The sequence below is a fragment of the Plecotus auritus genome (genome assembly GCF_963455305.1).
Source record: "Plecotus auritus genome assembly, chromosome: 6".
In the NCBI taxonomy this organism is placed as follows: Eukaryota; Metazoa; Chordata; class Mammalia; order Chiroptera; family Vespertilionidae; genus Plecotus; species Plecotus auritus.
In genome coordinates, this window is record NC_137773.1 from 149,536,242 (window position 1) to 149,555,517 (window position 19,276).

The window sequence follows — 19,276 nt, forward strand, 5'->3', positions numbered from 1 at the left end:
GGAGGCATTAGGTGTGTAAGGTGCAGGTGTGATGCAAACACAGCTGGGTGATGGAGGACGACAGGTAGATTTCTCATGGAAGCAGGAAGCTCTTATTCCTAAACCATTTCAGTAGCTTCCCTGCAAAAACAGAGCAGCCGTGATTCTAGGATCGTGCTGAGCATGTCTGCACGTGTTGCTCATTAGGGTCTTGGAACCACTGGGCCTGTACTCAGGCAATTCTCCTAATCATAACAGTTCATAAGAAGAAGTGATTAATCAAAACAAGGAGGGACCCTGCGGAGAGGGATTTGGGGAACATCAAAGAACCTAGTGTTACACATTTCACCAAACACAAATGTTTGTAGAAAGTACTCCCTGTTTCTCCTGCTTGCATGGAGTTAATTGTCTGGGAGAAAGAGGGTAGATTTGACTTTCTGGAAAAGAAGACAGCCCCTGTACCTGGCCCTAGCAGAAGCCTGGGCGTCTAGGTTTCCATGGTGCTGCAGAAGCCCTTGTAGGACCGCTGAGGCCTCTGCACCCAGAGCAACTGTCAGTTGGAATGTGTCTACAGCCAGTCTCACATCACTGCCTGAGTAGGGGAGGGATCCAAGATGGAATCTTCTATTTGTGACCTAAGATGAGGCCAGAGAGCGGTATGCTTTGACATTATTCCTCCTTGTAGTCCCCCTAGGAACACTCTGAGTCAAGGAGAGTTATAGGACATGTCGCTTAAAGACATGGCCTTCAAGACATCTTTCCTTCTGGAGCAGTGAAAGATGCACAGGACCCACACAGAGAAAACCAGGCTGAGTACCAGCTTTGCTGCAGCATGACCTTAGGCAGGTCACTTGCAGTCTCTGAGCCTGATCATTCATTGATTCTTGACTGATCAATCCATACTTTTTTTTCCTGAGAACCTATTGTGTGCTATGGGCTGCATGTGAGGTTATGGTATGAAAAGTTCATGGACATCTACCCTGAGGAACTCAACATCTGCACTGGAGGTGGATTCCTGAGCAACAGCCACACAAACACTGACTGAGGAAGCTGGTGAAGATGTAGCACCTGGGCCTGGACAGGGATAAGGAGGGAACACTACTCTCCTCACATGCATGAGAGAATCAAATGGCAGACTATGTGATGAAGCTTTCAGGGTGTTCGAGTGCACTCTACATGCATAAAGGACTGTCTGGTATAAAACCCAGAAACCCCTGTCCACCTCTTCAGCTTCTAGAAGAGAAAGATTGACCAGGGGCCACTAGATGAATAGAAGGCACTGCCCAGGACATTTGACCTGAGGGTCCTCAGAAGCAGGAAAAACATCTTCATTCCCAAGGCCCCTAAGGCCCCCAAAGCCTCATGCAGACCTCCTCTGTGTATCTTCCACAGCTGTACACAGGACTCCTGCCCTAGACTGGGGCAGGCTATACATTCTCAGCTCCTGCTCCTGTCATCTCCAATCCAGGTCATGTCTCAGAGAAAAGATCTCCATAGGTCTTCCAACTGAAAGATCCTATGTTGGGCCACACCCTCCTAGAGCAGGCTCCAAGGTGTTTGCTTTCATTAGAGATGATGACAGTCTGAGCCAGTCAGTCTCCTTGAAGTCAAATGACCTTAGGACACACTTCAGTCATGGCTACAATGGAAGGATTGCTCCTACTGGGGGCAGGGCAACTTATTCTGGTATGTCATTTTCAATTGCTGAAAACTCAGACCCTGAACCATCCCAAACCCATGCAGGCATGGGCATGGCTAACCTCATGAGAACTGCACACAGGCCCTTTTAGTGGGCATGGGCACAAAGCCTGCCCTTCACTCACTGAGACAGAGAATTCTCACCTCATATGCAAGTTCCTCTTTGCTGGCCAACAGACAGCATCCTCTCTTGGGGAACTAAATGGCCTTTTGTCTCCCTCACTAAGCACTGGCAGGGCTTGGTGGTGACCATGGCATCCCACTGCCACCTGTTGCTCCTTTAAACACTCACCTCCTAAGCATGTCTCGCCCAGCAAAGCCAGTCTGCACCAAGCTTTATCTCACTCCACAGCTGCCCTGCAGGCCTCACTCCACTCCACACTGTTGAGCATCTTTTAGCGCCATGTCCAAGGTGAGCCGAGCTCAGAGGTTACCTAAATGAGCTGCTCAAAAGGCCACCTGCAAGTCTAAGCCCACAGCCACAGGGTGGGGTGGGGGATACACCATTACCACCATTACCCTGACCTTCTCTCTACATAATGAAGACAGAGAGACCTGTGTGTCTAAGTGGCCTGTGGCCCTCTATCCCTCAGTCTCTGTGAGACAAACACTCTTCTTATTACTTCAGTCAGAGCACTATTGATGGAGTGGGCAGAGGTGGTCTCTGGCACAGGCTGGAGGGAATCCTGGCCGTGCCAAAGGGTGACTTCAGAACTTCAGCCTGCTTTTTTTTTTTTTTTTTTTTTACAAAGTCATCCATGATCATTTATCCACTGGGGAGTCCATTAAGCCCACAGCCAATACCATATCAGGTGTCTGGCTCTGACTGAGCACTTTACAGCCAATTGTGTGGAGAGTTTCTCAGAAGACCAGACACAGTTTCAAAAATAAATCACTACAAAATGCTGGCATCCTGGTCCTCTGCCACACATAATTCAGACAGCATGGACATGTCCAAACTGTAATACCCATTTCTGTCCACTTCACCCAAATTCCCACACAATTCAGAAGTTCTCTTGGTGGGCATCTCCACCACCTCTTTGCACACACTGAGTTGGGATTTCACAAATTACTCAGGCAGCTGTTGCTCTCTCGAACAGTGTTCAGAATCTACACTTACACAAAGTTGAAAGTAGCTGTCTTCTAAATCTCTGATGAGAGTCAAAGGCACCTGGGACCACTGGTCTTTGTCACACCCATGACATTATTTCTTTTTCTAAAAGTTTATGAGCCTGCAGAGAAAAACGGTGTATACATAGCATACCTAGTCTCAGCAATCGTAGCTGAAAAGAAAACACAACTGCATAGATACACATATGTACCAAAAAAAGAAATGGTAGCTAAATGACAATGCCAGCACTTGGATCTTAGCAGCTTTGAAATAACATTAAAGTAGGACAAGCAACTCCAATAACAGTAATAAAATAACATAGCTTACTTTCATTGAATGCTTCCTGAATGCCAAACGCTGTTCTAAACAGCATTACTACATTTAATACTCTTGACAATATAGTGAGACAGACACACATACTCTACTCGTTTTATGGATGAAGAAATGGAGACCCAGAGAAGCCATGACAGTCGCCCCACATCACACAGTTGGCAAGTGGTAGGGCAGGACTGAGCCCAGCTATAGATGACAGAGCCCACACTCCTAAAAATTACGCTAATAGTTCTCATTTGAGAGATGATAAAGACGGGTACTCAAAATGCTCTACACTTGAATGAACACTATGCCTAAATCTACAATGCAAAGTTATAAGGGCAGAGAAGGAGAGAAGGGCATCATTTCCTAAAGGGACAAACAAAAACATTGGATGTTTCGTGTCCAAAAATTCTGGTAGGAGCCCATGTGTGAGGGCTGCAACCAAAGTGAACAATGAACAGTATCCCAGTCACAGGAGAAAATCCATCATATTTCCACTGAACCCTGCTCTGGGATGAGGGTCATGTTTCATTCTGGCTACCATATTTTGAGAGTTACATTGATCAATGTGGGAGATTCAGAAACTGCCAGCCAGGTCAGTGTGATTCAGGAAATCAATGGCTTTGAGGAATAGATAACACAAGAGATGTTTAGCCTAAAGTAGATGATTAAGGATGGATAAGAAAGTCATCCTCAAACACTGGAACTGCTGACCTCCGGAACACTGGCCCTCAATGGTGGACCACAGGTGAGGAGGGGAGGAAAGCAGTGCCCAAGCCAAGGTCCAGAAGACCTCTTCTACATCAATGGGTAATGGCTGCCTAGCAATGGAATAGAGCTGCCCTGAAAAACATATCAGCTGTCTGTCATCACAAATACTCAGAAAAATAAAAGTGGAATGGCCACCTCTCAGGGTTGTTGGAGAGAGAAGGAGGACATTGGGGAGGAGTTTGGGTGGCAGGCTGCTCTGAATATTAACAGTCTGTGACTCCCAATGACCTTACGATGAAATGCTGAAACAGAAATGTCAGCGCACGTGCCCGGCTATTAGCTCAAAACTGAGAGCTATAGGATGCCTCCTAAAGGTTGTACCCACTTGGGTCAAACCACTGTGAAAAGAAATTGTAGATTATAGAAGTGTGAAAGCATGTGTACACAGGCAACAATGACCTTTCTTGAAACAGCAGTGACAGTTACAAATAGCTTTCAGCTTACAGTCGCACTCCCTCAATTCTGCATCCAGGTGCACAAACCATCCAAATCCAGGCATCCGAGAAACAGCTTGCCCTATGACTCTTGTTCATCTATGACCCTGGTCTGAATTCTACCTCTAGGAAAACACAGATTACCTCCCCCTCAGAAGCACAAATGACATAGTTGTATGTGTAACATGGATCATGAAGCAGGGTAAAATCAAGCAGCTCTTCTATCTATAGAATGGAGCACACGGTGTGTCTTTTACTAAAGCCCTGGTCAGCAATGGGTAAAGCTAACTGTGAGCATGGCAGCCCTCTTTCAAGATGGTACAACTCCTAGATTAATAGAGGCAAATGCTTTTGAAAAGGTCTACCTTTGCAAAGTTTTCAAGATCATCCCCAAAGTGTAGTGTAGTCTTCAATTTGGGGTGTTTGTCACCTTGGGGGACATTCTTGCCCAATTGGCCTGAAAAACCCTCCCCTATATGGCAGCACCAGAGTTTCCTCCTGGTCTGTTTACTACCAGGTGAGGTAGAAGACCATGTGAGGGATAAGGACCATCACCCACTTATAGTCCGTTCCCACCTGATCCTCCATCTAACCAGTCAGTTTGCTTCTGCCTCAGTTTCTCCCTCAGCCCTCCCCGAGCCCTTCCCAGCTAGGTCATGGTACCTGATCTCCACTCTTTTCCTCCATCACTACTCCCAACCCTCGCTGATGCTGTACATTGGAGGTCTCCACACTTCCCCAAACTCCCAAAAATGAGAATGAACTGGAACCAAGCCAGAGTAGGTGGGAGTTGTTCTGAAAACTAGTGAGACTCACATCACACCCACCACCTCTCCCCCAATCTCTCTCTCTCCCTTCCTCCTTGCCTCCTTCCCTCCACCCCACCCTCCACCCTGGCCAATCCAGGCACACAAGACATTGATGGGAAGGGCAGGCCCTGTGGCTCTAGTCTACAGGAATTCACTCAATGGCCTCTCTCCCTATGAATCATAAAGCAGAGGACAGAAATATGACCTAGTTTTAAAGCAATGTTCTCAAACTTTAGCGTGCTTCAGAATCACCTGGAGGGCTTGTAAAAACTCAGATTGCTGCCCCACCCGCCATCCCCACAGCGTCTCATTCAGCAGGTCTAGGGAGGGGCTGAGAATTGGTATTTTCAAGTTCTCTGTGATGTTGAGGCTGCTTGTAAAAACAGGGACTGTATTTAGAAACCACTGCTATAAAGAAAAAAATCCCTAGCAATCTTGATGAGCATCCAGCAGGAACCAAGACTGGTGGGAGAAGTTGATGAGCTCATGTCATTACAGGCTGTTCACGGCACCCTGAAGGCCATCAGGCCTGGCCGCAGAGGACTTCATTCTTTTCTTGCCATCCCAAGTCCCTTTCCATCCTCTGGGCCTTCGTGCCTCTTCCCCATTCTGGGCAATGCCACCACGCTCCTGGGCAGTCCATCCAAGGAACATGATCCATGTGCCACAGGGATTCATGCAGCAGATCCAGAACTCCAGGCAGAGGGGCCAGGAGGATGAAGAAGGAGGAAGAAGGGCTGTGCTGCCCTGGGATGGCTGTGATGAAAAAGGGGGCCAGCTGCTACCCCCTAAAGGATGAGACATAAGCTTAAAGGAGATAACTGGAGCATGCAGCGAAGGGAGAGGGAAGAATGGGTTCAGATCCTTCTCTGTGGGAGGCAGATTCGAGAGTGAGAGTAACAGCAAATCAGCATCATTGTCTGCACCATCCTCCTGGGAGGTACCAAAGTTGAGCTCCCACTGTGCATGAGGTGGATGCATGGGAGGTAGACAGACCTGAGTTTTCACATGCTGCCACTTCATTCTCACTTCCTCCCAACCTGAGTTCCTCCATGCCTAGTTCTGCCGATGAGATGCTCCTATTCACAGCGGCCATCATGTGCTTAGGTCACACCACCAGGATCCATATCCAAAGTCCCCACCTGGCCACTCAGTTTCCCGGCCTTTCTGGGTGAAGCATGAGGGAGGTCAGGGGTGGTCTCTGTGGGGACCCCAGAGGTCTGGCCAGCATTGTGCTCCTCATGTGAGGGGATGGCAGGAAGGCCCATTGACAAGACAATGACCTCTGGAGCCCCTTCTCCATCCCATTTCTTTGACCAGAACTGCAGAGAGAAATCCATGCCTTTCGGAGCAGAAATAAGGAAATAAAACAAAAGCAGACTTGTCTCTGTGATCCATCAAAGTTTCTTCCACGTGGTTGACAGAAAAGGTTTTTTTTGTTTGTTTGTTTGTTTTTGTGGTCAGAAATGTAACAAGGTAATTATTTTTACACTAGTCCTTCAGCATAGTCTTTCACAGACAGCAATTTTATAAGGCATAATTGTCTCTTTTCACCTGCTTCATAAATTCCTCCTTTCCATTCCGTTCCCAGTAAACTAGGAATTATTGAAAACGGAAGAGGCGCATTTCGGTGCTTGGTTTCACATAGCCGCATACTTCGTCATGCTTTCCTGGCTGCACCCGCTCTCTGCTGACCCTGTCACACCTCCCGTGCCATAGACCCTCCTGTGGAAAGAAGCGTGTCTGACCCTGAGGGGTCATGGAGCCCCTGTTCCCGAGAACTGACAGCTAGCCTTGTCCGCCATGGGGCTGCCCAACATCAGTCCTCTCGGTCCCCGAGGAGAGGGCTCAGCAGCAGCTATAGGTCTCAGGTGCTGGGTCCCTGCCTCCCCTCTCTCCCACAGCACATCTGGTCGAGTGGCCATGGCCTCCTCATTGTTTTCCCCAGGATCTTTGGGCCATGGTGACTGTGCAGTCTGGGGATAAAGGATGGATCCTGCTGCGATGCTCAGGGACGGCCATAACCTGGTCTCTCCCTGAGGACATCCCTTTTATTTTTAGATCTCCAGCATCCTGGCATGCTGGGAGCTTCCGTATCTGCGGCCATCCTCACACTTACCAGGGATGTAACCAAAGCAAGTTTAACACTGATCGAGAGTTTGCTATGAGTCAGGCTCTGTGCCAAAGACTCTATAATACTACTTTGCTTATTGCTCATACCAACCCAGAAAGGCATACATTCTTACAAGGTCATGAAGATAAAATGGCAGAGTGGAAGGAAGTTTATAAATTAGCCCAAGGTTGCAGAGAAAGTAAGAGACAGAGTCAAGATTCAAACTTTTGTCTGTGAAGTGCCACAGCCCACCTGCTATTTATAATGGATGATTTAATAAGCTTCCCCGGAACCCGCCCACGATCAGGGAAGTGGGATGCCAGGACTCCCCAGGGGGTCCCAGGGCCATGGGGCGGGGGCCCAGGATGGCAGCAGAGGAGGAAAGTGACTACGTCCTCAGCTGCAGCTCAGGGAGCCCAAGATCACAGCCTGCTCCTTAGCCCATAACCTGCACGGCCCCTTCCCATTGGTGGGCTGCCCCTTCCTCCTGACCTCTTGCCCTGACCCCTGCACTGTCCACAGAGCCTGGCTTCATTCAGAAGCTTCTTTAGCAGGGTGGGGTGAGGGCCACCTGAGCCTTGCCTCGAGCCATCCCATGCTCTCACCTCACACCACCGTAGCTTAGGCCAGTGGTCGGCAAACTGTGGCTCGCGAGCCACATGCAGCTCGCGAGCCGCGGTTTGCCGCTCTGTTGACTAATGAGTTTGCCGACCACTGACCTAGACTCTCGATTCCAATAATTACAGGCTGTTGTTGTTCCTTGTGATTAAGCCCCTATCCCAGTGGTCGGCAAACTCATTAGTCAACAGAGCGGCAAACCGCGGCTCGCAAGCCGCATGTGGCTCGCGAGTCACAGTTTGCTGACCACTGGCTTAGGCTATCCCTTCCATGTTTGAGGGCTGCCCTGACATGCTGCAGTGTGTGGCCTAAACCCTTTCACAGCCTTCTCAGTCTCCTCTTGCCTCCTTTCAGAGCCTGGGGGAAGCAAGGCCTCCTCTAGAACATGAGCACGTATTGGGCCGGGCAAGGCAGCGGTCAGCCACGTATTAATGTAGCAGATCCGGAACTCCAGGCAGAGGGGCCAGGAGGATGAAGGAGGAGGAAGAAGGGCTGGATGTCTATAGACCGGCAACAATGACTTCCTCTCACTCAGACACAGCACCCCTCCTCTGACTGCACTGGCACCCACACCAGCCCCTTTGACACTGCCGTGGGGAGTGCCCAAGTCCGTGCTGGGTCTGAAAACTTTGTCAAGGACAAGGCTGGACACACAGGGCTGCCAGGGCCTCTCAGAGGTCAAGGGGATCCAAGACTCTCCCAAAAGATTAATAAGAAAATGAAGAAATGCCTACATAGAGCCATAAAAGTTACTGTGCATTCTAAATGTTTCGGTTAATTTAGAAAGAGCAAACACTTTTAACACTATAAAAAATAACAAACATATATGTGCTTGTCTTGAGAGATTAATAGAATTCATTAAAAATATTAATTTTCAGCGCACTATAGGTATTTTAGCCTTATAAGAGAGCGCATTTTAAATCACAAGATTCTTTATACATTTTCATTGTTGCCTGTTGATATCAGCTCATTTAAAGATGACGGCAACAGGCCCACCTGAGTCCTTCCAAACTTTGAGGTCAGGGCTCTTGGACACTCCTGACACTGTCGCCTCTCCCCAATGCCCACAGGACCCGGACACTATAGATGCCCATGTCCTGTACATTTTAGAAAGACAGATCTTCCCTTTCCCTGGGTCCTCCTACTGCCCTGCTCACCCATAACTGCTCCCTGCTTGGCGGGATGGAGGATGGCACTTACAAACTAAATAGGCACTTGTCCCCTCCCCACCCCAAACATCCTCTCTCAGGCTGAGCTGGGCTTCTGTCTGGCTGTCTTGCTCCACTTGGGTAACCAGCCGGGTCCCCAAGGCCATGGTGCAGGGCTGTGCCTGGCCTCAAACACTCCAGCTATGTTCCTGGTATCTGAAAAATTATTTACTATGGTGATGTGTGATGCCTCTTTAAGAGAACAGATGGCACCTCCAATTAGAAAGCTTTAAAAGGAAACCCTAATGAGATTATAAAAGCCAACAAATTGACTTTTTCATACAGTACTTCACGAGCACACAATAAATCAAATATATAATGAGGCTCAATGAAATAATAGGTTTATTTACACTTGTTTTGCCTAGCATTGTGCGGCAGCCCAGCCGGGCCTCTGGGACCCTCACCAAGTGCTTGCCCCTGTAGGCCAAGGCTGGACAATGCATCTGTGAGCTGCTCTCGGGCGTGGCCACCACAGACAAGTGTGGCCTTGATTTGGTGACCTCTAGTCTGACCCTAGCACTCACTATATGTGGCACAAGAGCAAAGGGTGTGGTGCTACACACAGGCAAGTCTAGCATTCACCCCTACTCTGGGTAAGGTGGGGAGATTGTAGTAGTATCACAGGGAGTGAGAAAGGTGTGCCTAATTCCAGAGATAGCTGGGCCAGAGACAGGAGAGAAAAGCCAGTGAGGTCTGATTTCAATGAGGTGGACGCAGGTTATGGGTAGGCAGAGTAGAATGAGAGTCTAAGTGTGTGGACTGGAGGCTTTGGAATATTTCTATTTATTCTAGGAATCATCCTATTGGTTCAAGCACATCAGGTTAGATGGTCGGAAGATAAGCCTTGAAAGGTAGAAGGGGTGCAATATGGCAAGGAGGATAGCTCCACATTAGCTTTCTGAGCATCTGGCCATTGCCTACTTTCCCTCCAGGTGGCCTTATCCAAGGGCCGGATGGATTTACAGGGTGGGCCTAAGTGGGAAGCTAGGAGGCCCAGCTCTCTATGTGCATGAGTTAATCTGCAGAGGAGAGAGGGCTCACAGGCAGAAATGGAAGGGAATGTGTTTTTCAGGAGGGATGCTGTGAGACCCTGGCTATGTGCTTTGGCAGCCATGGAGACCAGTCCTTTTTCTGGACATCTAGGCAGTGGTGATTCCTCACCCCTAAGTGGCTTCTAAAGATGTACATTAAACAATGGGTCAAGGTCACAGAGACCCATGGGAACCTCAGAAAACAGTAGAGAAGATACTGCAACAGAAAGACAGGGACTCTATTCAGCAGAAATAGAATCATTTCTGTTCCTATCACCCCACCAGAGAGGGGAGCCTGGGGAAAATCAGTTTATAAGAGGATGAGCTTTTTTTTTTTTTTAGTTTAAATCTATAAACATTGATCAACCTCAGGACCTTGATCTAGAAGACACTTTCATTCCTCTTCTTCACCCAGAAAAGGTTACATACATTGCAAAGCCAGAATCAAGAAACTCTTTTACTAGGGGCTCAGTAATTTTTTTGCCCACCAAACTACAAGTATGTATGAAACATTCCCTCTGTACCCTTCTATGCTGGGGTGGGTGGAAGGAATTTGATCCAAGGAGGTGAGGGGAAAGTCGCAGAGGAAGCCAGGCAACAGTTTGCAGTGCAGAAGAAAACTCTAGCATCATTAGAGGCTCTACTGGAGAGGGCAATGGGAATAGCAGAAAGAAAAACAACCTTTGTTTTGGTGCTACAACACTTAGGGGAGTAGGGAGAATAGTGCTTCCTGCCTCCCACGATTATGGGGGAGAAGATTGTGAGGAAATTCTCCCTTTCCCCATCTTTACACAGGAAGTGGAGTCATCCCCCAATAACCCACACACACTTTTGTCAGGTTGACTGCCCTCCTCTCTAAAGAGAGAATGAGAGAGTGGTGGAGCTGATGCATTAGCCCAGCCCCTAGAAAATCTGTCACATAGATGGGTCCTGTGGCCAGGCCTCTGGTCTTGTCATTTGGTGAGGGTATAGATGCTGTAGTATACTAGGTACTGCAAAGGACACAAGACCTTCATCTGATAACTGAGAAGGCAATCAGAATAATTCAGCAATTAATAAAAGGAGTGTCTGAGAAGAGCTGGTCACAGAAATACAGAGCCAAGAGGCTTCTTAGAGCAGGTGCCTGTAAGAGTTACTAGGAACCATTGCAATCTCCTAGCGGATCTTGAATTTGTACTCAAAGAACGATCCCATTTGGGAGGAGGAGGTAAGAAAGAACCTAATCTTGACCCTGTGCTACTAAGCAGAGAAAGGGACCCTGCATGTCCAGTAAGGAGCTGTCCACTTCAGCACTGCAGCCAGCATTTCAGCACCACAGCCAGCATTTCAGCACTGCAGCCAGTGCAGCAATTGCAGAATGTTGTCTTAGTCTCCCCTGCCACAGGCCCACCACTTACACCAAACTCCCCAGCCCAGAGCCCTTACTAGACACTTACTAGTGCATGCCACTTCTGGGGGGTCAAAATCCGCTCGGTAATAGCCAGTCCGGCAGGTGCAGATGGAAGATGCCTCTGAGGGGGATCTGCTGTTGGAGGGGCAGTGTGAGCAGCCCTCAGCTTCCTGGCTGGCCTTGAACATCCCTGCAGGGCAGGCTGGAACACAAAGAGACCATCTGAGAATTAGTGGAATAGCAGCAGTGAGAGGCCTTTCCCTGTAACTGAAAAGCAAAAGATTCTGCCCCCCCCCACCCCCACAAAAAAAGGATATGGAGATACCCATGCACAAAATGAGCATTTCAGATTTAGAAAACCCCTATTTAACACTTCCAATTCTTCAAACATCCTTAGTGAAAAATACCTTCCTGGTACCAATGGCCTCTCTCACTTGAGCAATATGAATAATGATCCTTCCCTTTCACGCGTGTTGAGAGATTTAATTGAGAAAATGAATCTAATGTGTAGCTCAGCGTCTGGGACCTAAGTGCTCTTTAAATGGTTATTCCCTCCCTGTTCTACCTGGTTAATAGCCAGGGCCTTACCCTGAGCCACTCACTGAAGGAATCTTGCCTAATGTCCTTCCATGGAAAGGGGTCCTGGTTGACCAATGGACCAGACCCATAGTTCTTAAATGCCATGTTGCAACACCCATGAGGGACACTGTGTACTGGGCTAACAAGCACTTGTTATGAATGATAGTAAGGGACTGTATTTCATGAGTGATTCTTTAAAGAGAAATTAAAGTGATTTCAAGGTTACTGGCTTAACAACATCATTTTCTGTTAATTGCATTTTTAAATGCTTTGGAGGGTGAGGCAAGCAAAGTATGGCTTTGCAGGCAGTGAACCAGGGAACGTGTCATGCATTTGGTGTCATCTATCATGTACATGGCTGCGGGGAACATTGGGAAAGTCTGGCACAGCCTGACGCCAACTAGAGGTGCGCTCAGATATGAGTTGCTTCCTCTTAATTCCCTGTGTGATCACCTTTAAAGAGATATGCCAAAAAATGTCTGACTCCATCCAGCCTAGTCCTTGGGCTTTCACCATGCCTCACCTACAGAGACCCTCTACTCTAGATTTCTGGTCTCCTCCTTGCTGATTCTGCAAATATTCCTGTTGCCTGCTCCACTTCTCTGAGACCCTTTCTCACTATCTCAGCTCTGACTCTTCCTGTCCCCAGGATTGTACTCTGGTTCATCCTCATCTGAGACCAGGTAAACTTTCTTCATTCTTATATACCTCACTAATTCATTCCACAAATATTTACTGTAACCCTTCCGAGGACCTGACCCAGGGAATTTAGAGAACACAGCCTGCCTTAAAGAATGAGATACCATCTCACACCTGTCAAAATGGCTATCATCAACAAATCAACCAATGACAAGTGCTGGTGAGAATGTGGAGAAAAAGGAACCCTCATGCACTGCTGGTGGGAATGCAGACTGGTGCAGCCACTGTGGAAAACAGTATGGAGTTTCCTCAAAAAATTAAAAATGAAACTCATTTGACCCAGTAATCCCACTTCTAGGACTATATCCCAAGAAACCAGAAACACCAATCAGAAAGGACATATGCACCCTAATGTTCATAGCAGCACAATTTACAATAGCTAAGATTTGGAAACAGCCTAAGTGCCCATCAGCAGATGAATGGATTAAAAAACTCTGGTACATCTACAAAATGGAATACTACACTGCTGTAAAAAAAAGAAGAAATTCTTACCATTTGCAACAGCATGGATGGACATGGAGAGCATTATGCTAAGTGAAATAAGCCAGTCAGAGAAAGATAAATATCATATGATCTCACTCATTTGTGGAATATAATAAACAACATAAACTGATGAACATAAATCGATTCAGAGATAGAGAAACATCGAACAGACTATCAAACTTCAGAGGGAAGGGAGGGCAGGGGGTTTAAGACATCCACCAAAGGACTTGTATGCATGCATAAAAGCATGACCAATGGACACAGACACTGGTGGGGGGGGTGAGGGCATGTGCGGGGGCGGGGGGGAAGGAAGTGGCCGGGGAGTGGTCAATGGGGGAAAAAGGAGACATGTGCAATACTGTATGTAATATTTTAAACAATAAAGAATAAAAAAAGAAGCTCTTGATCCAGTCCTCATACAATTATAATACAAGTAGAGGCCTGATGCACAAAATTTGTGCAAGAGTAGGCCTTCCTTCCCCTGGCTGCCTGCACCAGCTTCCCTCTGGCACCTGGGACCCGGGCTTCTCTCGCAGCCCTGGCTTCATCCAGAAGGTCGTCCAGAAGGACGTCCAGTCTAATTAGCATATTATGCTTTCATTATTAGAGATGTGATCTTTGCTGGACCAGAAGTACCATTATAATGGCTTCTACTGATACAAAGCTCATCTTCCAAAATATATAGTTCCCTCCTGGCAAGGGAAGAGTATTCTTTAATAAGAGTAGTAGTCACCATCTGTTAACATTCTTGTTAAATGTGTTACATGCATTTCTCTGTGGGGTCACTATTATTACCATCATTTTGCAAATGAGGAAATTGAGACATGAAGGGGTTCAAAAAGTTGCCCAGGATCACACTGTGGGAGAAATGATAGTAATAGTATACACATGAACTCTTTGGAAAATAGCCACAACTTTTCTACTAAGACAAGAAGGAAGGACTGGTTTTGATGCCGGGAATGTTTCCTCACTCCTTTGCTCGCCTGAAGTGAGGTATAGTGCTTCAGTTACTCTGACAGTGCCCTGGAGTGGGAGCTCATCTTAGATGGGAGGCAACTTCTGAATTGGAATATTCTGAAACGGCAGAACCCAAGAATGTTCCATGGAGTCCACCTTCTTTGGGTTGTTAGCATCTGTTACTTACAAAAGGGTCCTGAGGCAAGATATTTTGAAAAATGTGGATTCAAAAAGTTGATCACATTTTTATTACAGAATTTTCAGAACTTCCAAATGGGATATAGAATGCTATGTTTCCTCACCAGAAAGCTCTATTTCGTCAAGCATCACCTGGGATTCAAATCCCATGAAATGCACTGGGGACAATGTTATTGAGATGATCCAATAAGGTCACTGAAATTTCTGTTGTGACCCATGTGAAAATGGGTCACTTGCTGACCCATCTTAGCACATTCAAAAGAAACTTCTCTGTAGAAAGTGAAAAAACAACAACTTAAATCTCTACTAAAGACTCAACAAATAATACATCAACTGAATGATATACCAACGTACCCTGGAATTTTAATTGCTGATCTATCTGTCCGAGGCCACTCAGGATGGGTTCTCCCTCTGTTTGTTCCCTCCTCTTCCTACATCTCTCCCCCGAACCCTGTGAGAAGCACTTGGTCCTTTCCACTGTAAATCACCCAGTATTGCTGGGCCCCATTAAGTTCTAAGGCTGAAAAACACAGGGAAACCCCAGGCCTGAGCTGCCCAAACACAGCAGAAGCTCTTTCCCTGCCAAGTGGGGGAGGGGAAAGCAGTGCCTTGCATGCATGCATCTGGTCCCCTCCACACTACAATTTTCCTAATGTATCAGTCCAAGTGGAACGTGTCTTCACTTTCTTTCCAGCACTTAAAAGCCTCCTTGCTTCACATTAAAAAGTTAACAGCATAAAAACCATCTCGATATCCACGAGCGGGGAAGGGACTGGGAAAGTGCCTTCCTGAAACTTCTTATGAAGGAGGCAGAACTGGGTGGCCCCAAGCCCCTGGGCTCTAAGGCAGCCACCAGGGGAGGAAATGAAGAAGAACTGGTCCAGGCTGGACTTTAAAGAAAGACATTCCACAAAAGACAGGGAAGAGAAGTCCTGGGATTCCATCCTTTCTGGGGAGGGAGCACCAGGCAGAGGTCAGACAACCTGGGTCTGATTCCTGGCTCTGCTGGTGCCTAGATGGGTGATCCCTGGCAAGCCATGTAATCCTTCAGCACCTCAACTCACTCATCTGTATAAATGATTAATGAAAAATAAACTCACATTTCTCACAAATGCCACAGATCATCATAATTTAATAAACTCAAACATTTAAATGTGCTAAGTAAGGCTACTTCCTCTCCACTCCAACCTACTCATCCCCTTTTGAAAAAAAGTTTTCTTTGCAGGAACTTTTAGAGTTCAGGATAAGGATATAAGTTTTGAGTCCCAAAGCAGGCAAATGAATTCTGTGGCCAAATGGAAGAATTGTTTCTCCACATAGTATTTGTCTTGTATAATAAGCAAATCAATATACCTATAAAATACATATTTACCTATAATTACACAATGGATGAATCTCCTTAATATTTAAATTTTGTAAGTTAGTATTTTGTTAAATCAGTGTCTATACATTCCCTAATTTGTAAAGAATCGCATTCTTAGGTTCATTTATTAAACTTTAGATTGTAACTTACTAATATAAGCAAACATGTGCTATATTTTCTCAGAGAATTAATGCATTAAGTAATGGTTAAAGCACCAGGCTAGTCCACAAAACCTTTTAAAAAATATACCTTAATTAATTTCAGAGAGGAAGGGAGAGGGAGAAAAATATCAATGATGAGAGAGAATCATTTATGGGCTACCTCCTGCATGCCCAGCCTTTTTAACTCATCTTGTTTCAGATACCACTACTAAGAAATAGAAGTTAAGAATAGAGTTATTTAACTAGAAATTTAACACAGAAAAATAAATAAGAAAACTCTGCTGCCCTGGAGAAAAAGCCACTTTAATTGTTAGAGGTGATAAATGGAGCTTCTGGGTAGAGAAAGAGAAAGAGAAAGCAAATGGCCCAGGTGAATCACCTGAATGTGCATAGCAGCTGGGAGTAACACAGTAGAGTACGGTGGAGACTCTGGCAGCCTGGAGACCACACACCTGCCAAAGGGCTCTATAGTCTCAGAAAATACTAATGATAAGCTGTGATAGCCTAATCGAACACATACTCACACTTAGAGCATTTTAAGGTTGATAACACAATTCTTTGCTCTAATATCATTTTAAAACTCAAGGGTTGCCTTTCTCTCAATACAGGATGATGGTCAGCACTATCACTACAGTTATGAGCCCCTCATTCACCAAATGTTTACTGAAGATCTACCATGAGCCAGGCACCAGGCTAGAAACATAACCCAGAGTGTAGATGGGGGCAGACTTTAGGAAGCACCCTTCCTTGTGGGGGAGGCGGAAAATGAAAGGCTAATTCTGATATCGTGTGATTTGTGCTGTGCTTGTGTGTGCACGGCATGGGGAGACCGGTCGGGGAGGATGTGCACCATTTTGGGGATCCCTTGTTATGAGATGAAGACCATTAGAAATGTTTTCCTGTGGTGAGGAGGAGGTGAGATTCGGAAGGAGGGGCAAGTATGAAGGGAAGAGGTGGGACAATAGGAGAGGCAGGAAGGGAAATTGGGTCAGAGAGGGCCCAGCCTAGTATCTCAGGGGAGAGGGCTTCACTGTTACTCCAGCAGGTGGGTGGGCAGAGAAGAAACTCCTGCGCCCTCCTGTGCATTCACACAGGACCCTGGCCAGTGGGACACCTGTAACTAGGAGGGCTGTCCGTTCCGACACCAGTGCAGCCCACGATTGCTTTGTTTCCTTAAGAAAAGGGAGTTTCTTTCCTCGACTGCAAGTGATCACAGTGCAGACAGGTGATGAATGGAGCTTGGGCATGGCATTCCCTCCACATACACCCCTTCCCCTGCCCGCCGCCTTTAACTGAGAGGAAAGACAAGAGCCTTTAAGCACGTGTTATTTTCCGTTCCCCAGGCAAAACACACAGCACTTCCCTCCCCCTTTAAGTGACAAGTACTCGTGATCTCTAGCTGATATCCACAAGGTCACCTTGGAACGCCCACCCAACTTCTCAGAGCCTCAATGAGGTAACAAATTACCCGGTGCTTACAATGCTCTGGAGAACCGCCCCCTCTCGTCCCTGCACGCAGACTTCTAGTGACACTAAATCCATCACCTACAGTACTATTACTTTATAAAGAAACAGATTAAGTGTCTCATAAACAGTGCAGTGATTGAGATAATGGAAAGCGCCTCTCGTCCCCATCTGCAGCATCAAGTTATGAAGCATTTCCAAGCAGCCAGGAAGAGGAAATTAATAGAAGTGAGAGGGAATAACCACTTTTATGCAATTTCCTCAGGAGATACTGGACCATCTAATCTATATTGGAGCCCTTTAACCTGTCACTCAGCACTCACCAGGGCCTCTTTAGCTCTCACAAATTTTCTTGATATCGAAGGGAGATAAAATGAAAACCTCAAAACATTATTGTATAATGTTCATATGTGGAGGGTGCACAATGCCTCTGCCCCTCCCCCCTCAACCGTGGCCTCAGAAAGCAACATTTTTATGCAGGAGAAATGTGGGAGAGCTTTAGCTATTCCCAGCGCATGATCCAGGGGGTCACAGCTACTCTGCAGGAAGGAAATCTCTCCTTGCATTTTAAATGTGAGTCTTCCCTCCACGCCTTGTGTCCTTGCTCTTTCTTTTTTAATAATCTGATTATTTCTCCTGCTCTAATTTTTCTCCCCCAAATGAGTTTGCAAAGGTTCATGCCAATGAATATTCATCCCCTGTTTAAGAACCGGGTGCCTTTTTCTCAAGGCAGGTGCATCTCAGCAGCTGGCTTGGAGGTCTCTGCCTACCTCCCTTGGTGACAGTGAGAGAGACAAGGCACCTGCTCCCAGCCAGGGAGAAAGAGGTCTGCAGCCCTGAGCCCCTTGTTCCTAGAACGTCCCCTTCCTCTCCACACTTGCCCAAGCTCTGTAGAAAGCAGAAGAGCTTGGGCAGCTCGGCAGCTGCTGAGCACTGCGATAGGTGTGGTGGTGGCCCAGTGGGGAGGCAAGAGGTTCCTGCAAGACACGTACACCGGTCTCCCTTAGGTCTTGTGGCCTCATGCTGAGCCCAATATTTAGACTCACTCCTGTGGCCCAATGTCCCCATCACTTTCGCATTATGGATGGCTGACACCATGGGTACTTGGCTCTGGAATTCCAGGCTCCCTGGAAGGCGGTGGCACTGGGCCTCTGGGCTGGAATTTCCTTGTCTACTGTCACCAGTGGTCTTTGCTCTTCCCACGAATGGGTGCCCCTGAACAACCTCAGGGACCCACAGCCTTGTGATGCTCCTGCTTCCCCTTATGTTCTCGGCAATACATTGAGAAAACTGAGAGCAGAGATGTAGCTCCCAGGCATGCATGCATCCACTCATCTCACTCCTGTCCTGGCCCAGAACTTCTCTGGAGGGTGATACCAGGTCTTGTCATCTCTGCATGTCCCACCCCAGAGCTTAGCACAGGCTCACACCAGGCATGCGCAGTCTGTGACTGGTTGAACTGAATGCTTGCATGCACAGTCTGTGACTGGTTGAACTGAATGCTTGCATGCACAGTCTGTGACTGGTTGAACTGAATGCTTGCCGAAAACTGTGATGAGACCCAAGATAAAAGCTGTGATAAAAACAAAACAATAATAATATGATCTTCGTATTAGAGGGTATGAGATGATGGGCACTCCCCCGCAAAGTGTGGATTCTTAAAGCTGTTCTGTATTAAGATTGTCAAAATGTTCAGAGCTTTGATTCAACAATACTACTTCTAAAGACTCATTCTGATGAAAAATCATGATGTGGAAAAAGATTCATGCTAATGGATGTTTATGCCAGTGTTATTCAAAATATGGAAGGAAGAAAGGAAGGACGAATAAAAGAAAACTTAAAAGTCAAATAATTGGGTATTGACTAAATAACTAATGGAATATCCACGTAATGGA

At 46.8% G+C, this 19,276-nt stretch overlaps 1 protein-coding gene across 2 annotated transcripts in view; it reads right to left on the bottom strand.

The window, feature by feature from the left end:
* Positions 1-19,276, bottom strand: part of EPHB1 (EPH receptor B1) — a 422,752-nt gene that overhangs the window by 128,818 nt on the left and 274,658 nt on the right. For both annotated transcript variants that reach the window (XR_013960832.1, XM_080672572.1), the window contains exon 4: positions 11,524-11,679. Coding sequence is in view for 1 of the 2 variants with exons in the window: in XM_080672572.1 (XP_080528698.1) it covers positions 11,524-11,679 (156 nt within the window). In the remaining variant the exon portion in view is untranslated. The remainder of the gene's footprint in view (positions 1-11,523; positions 11,680-19,276) is intronic.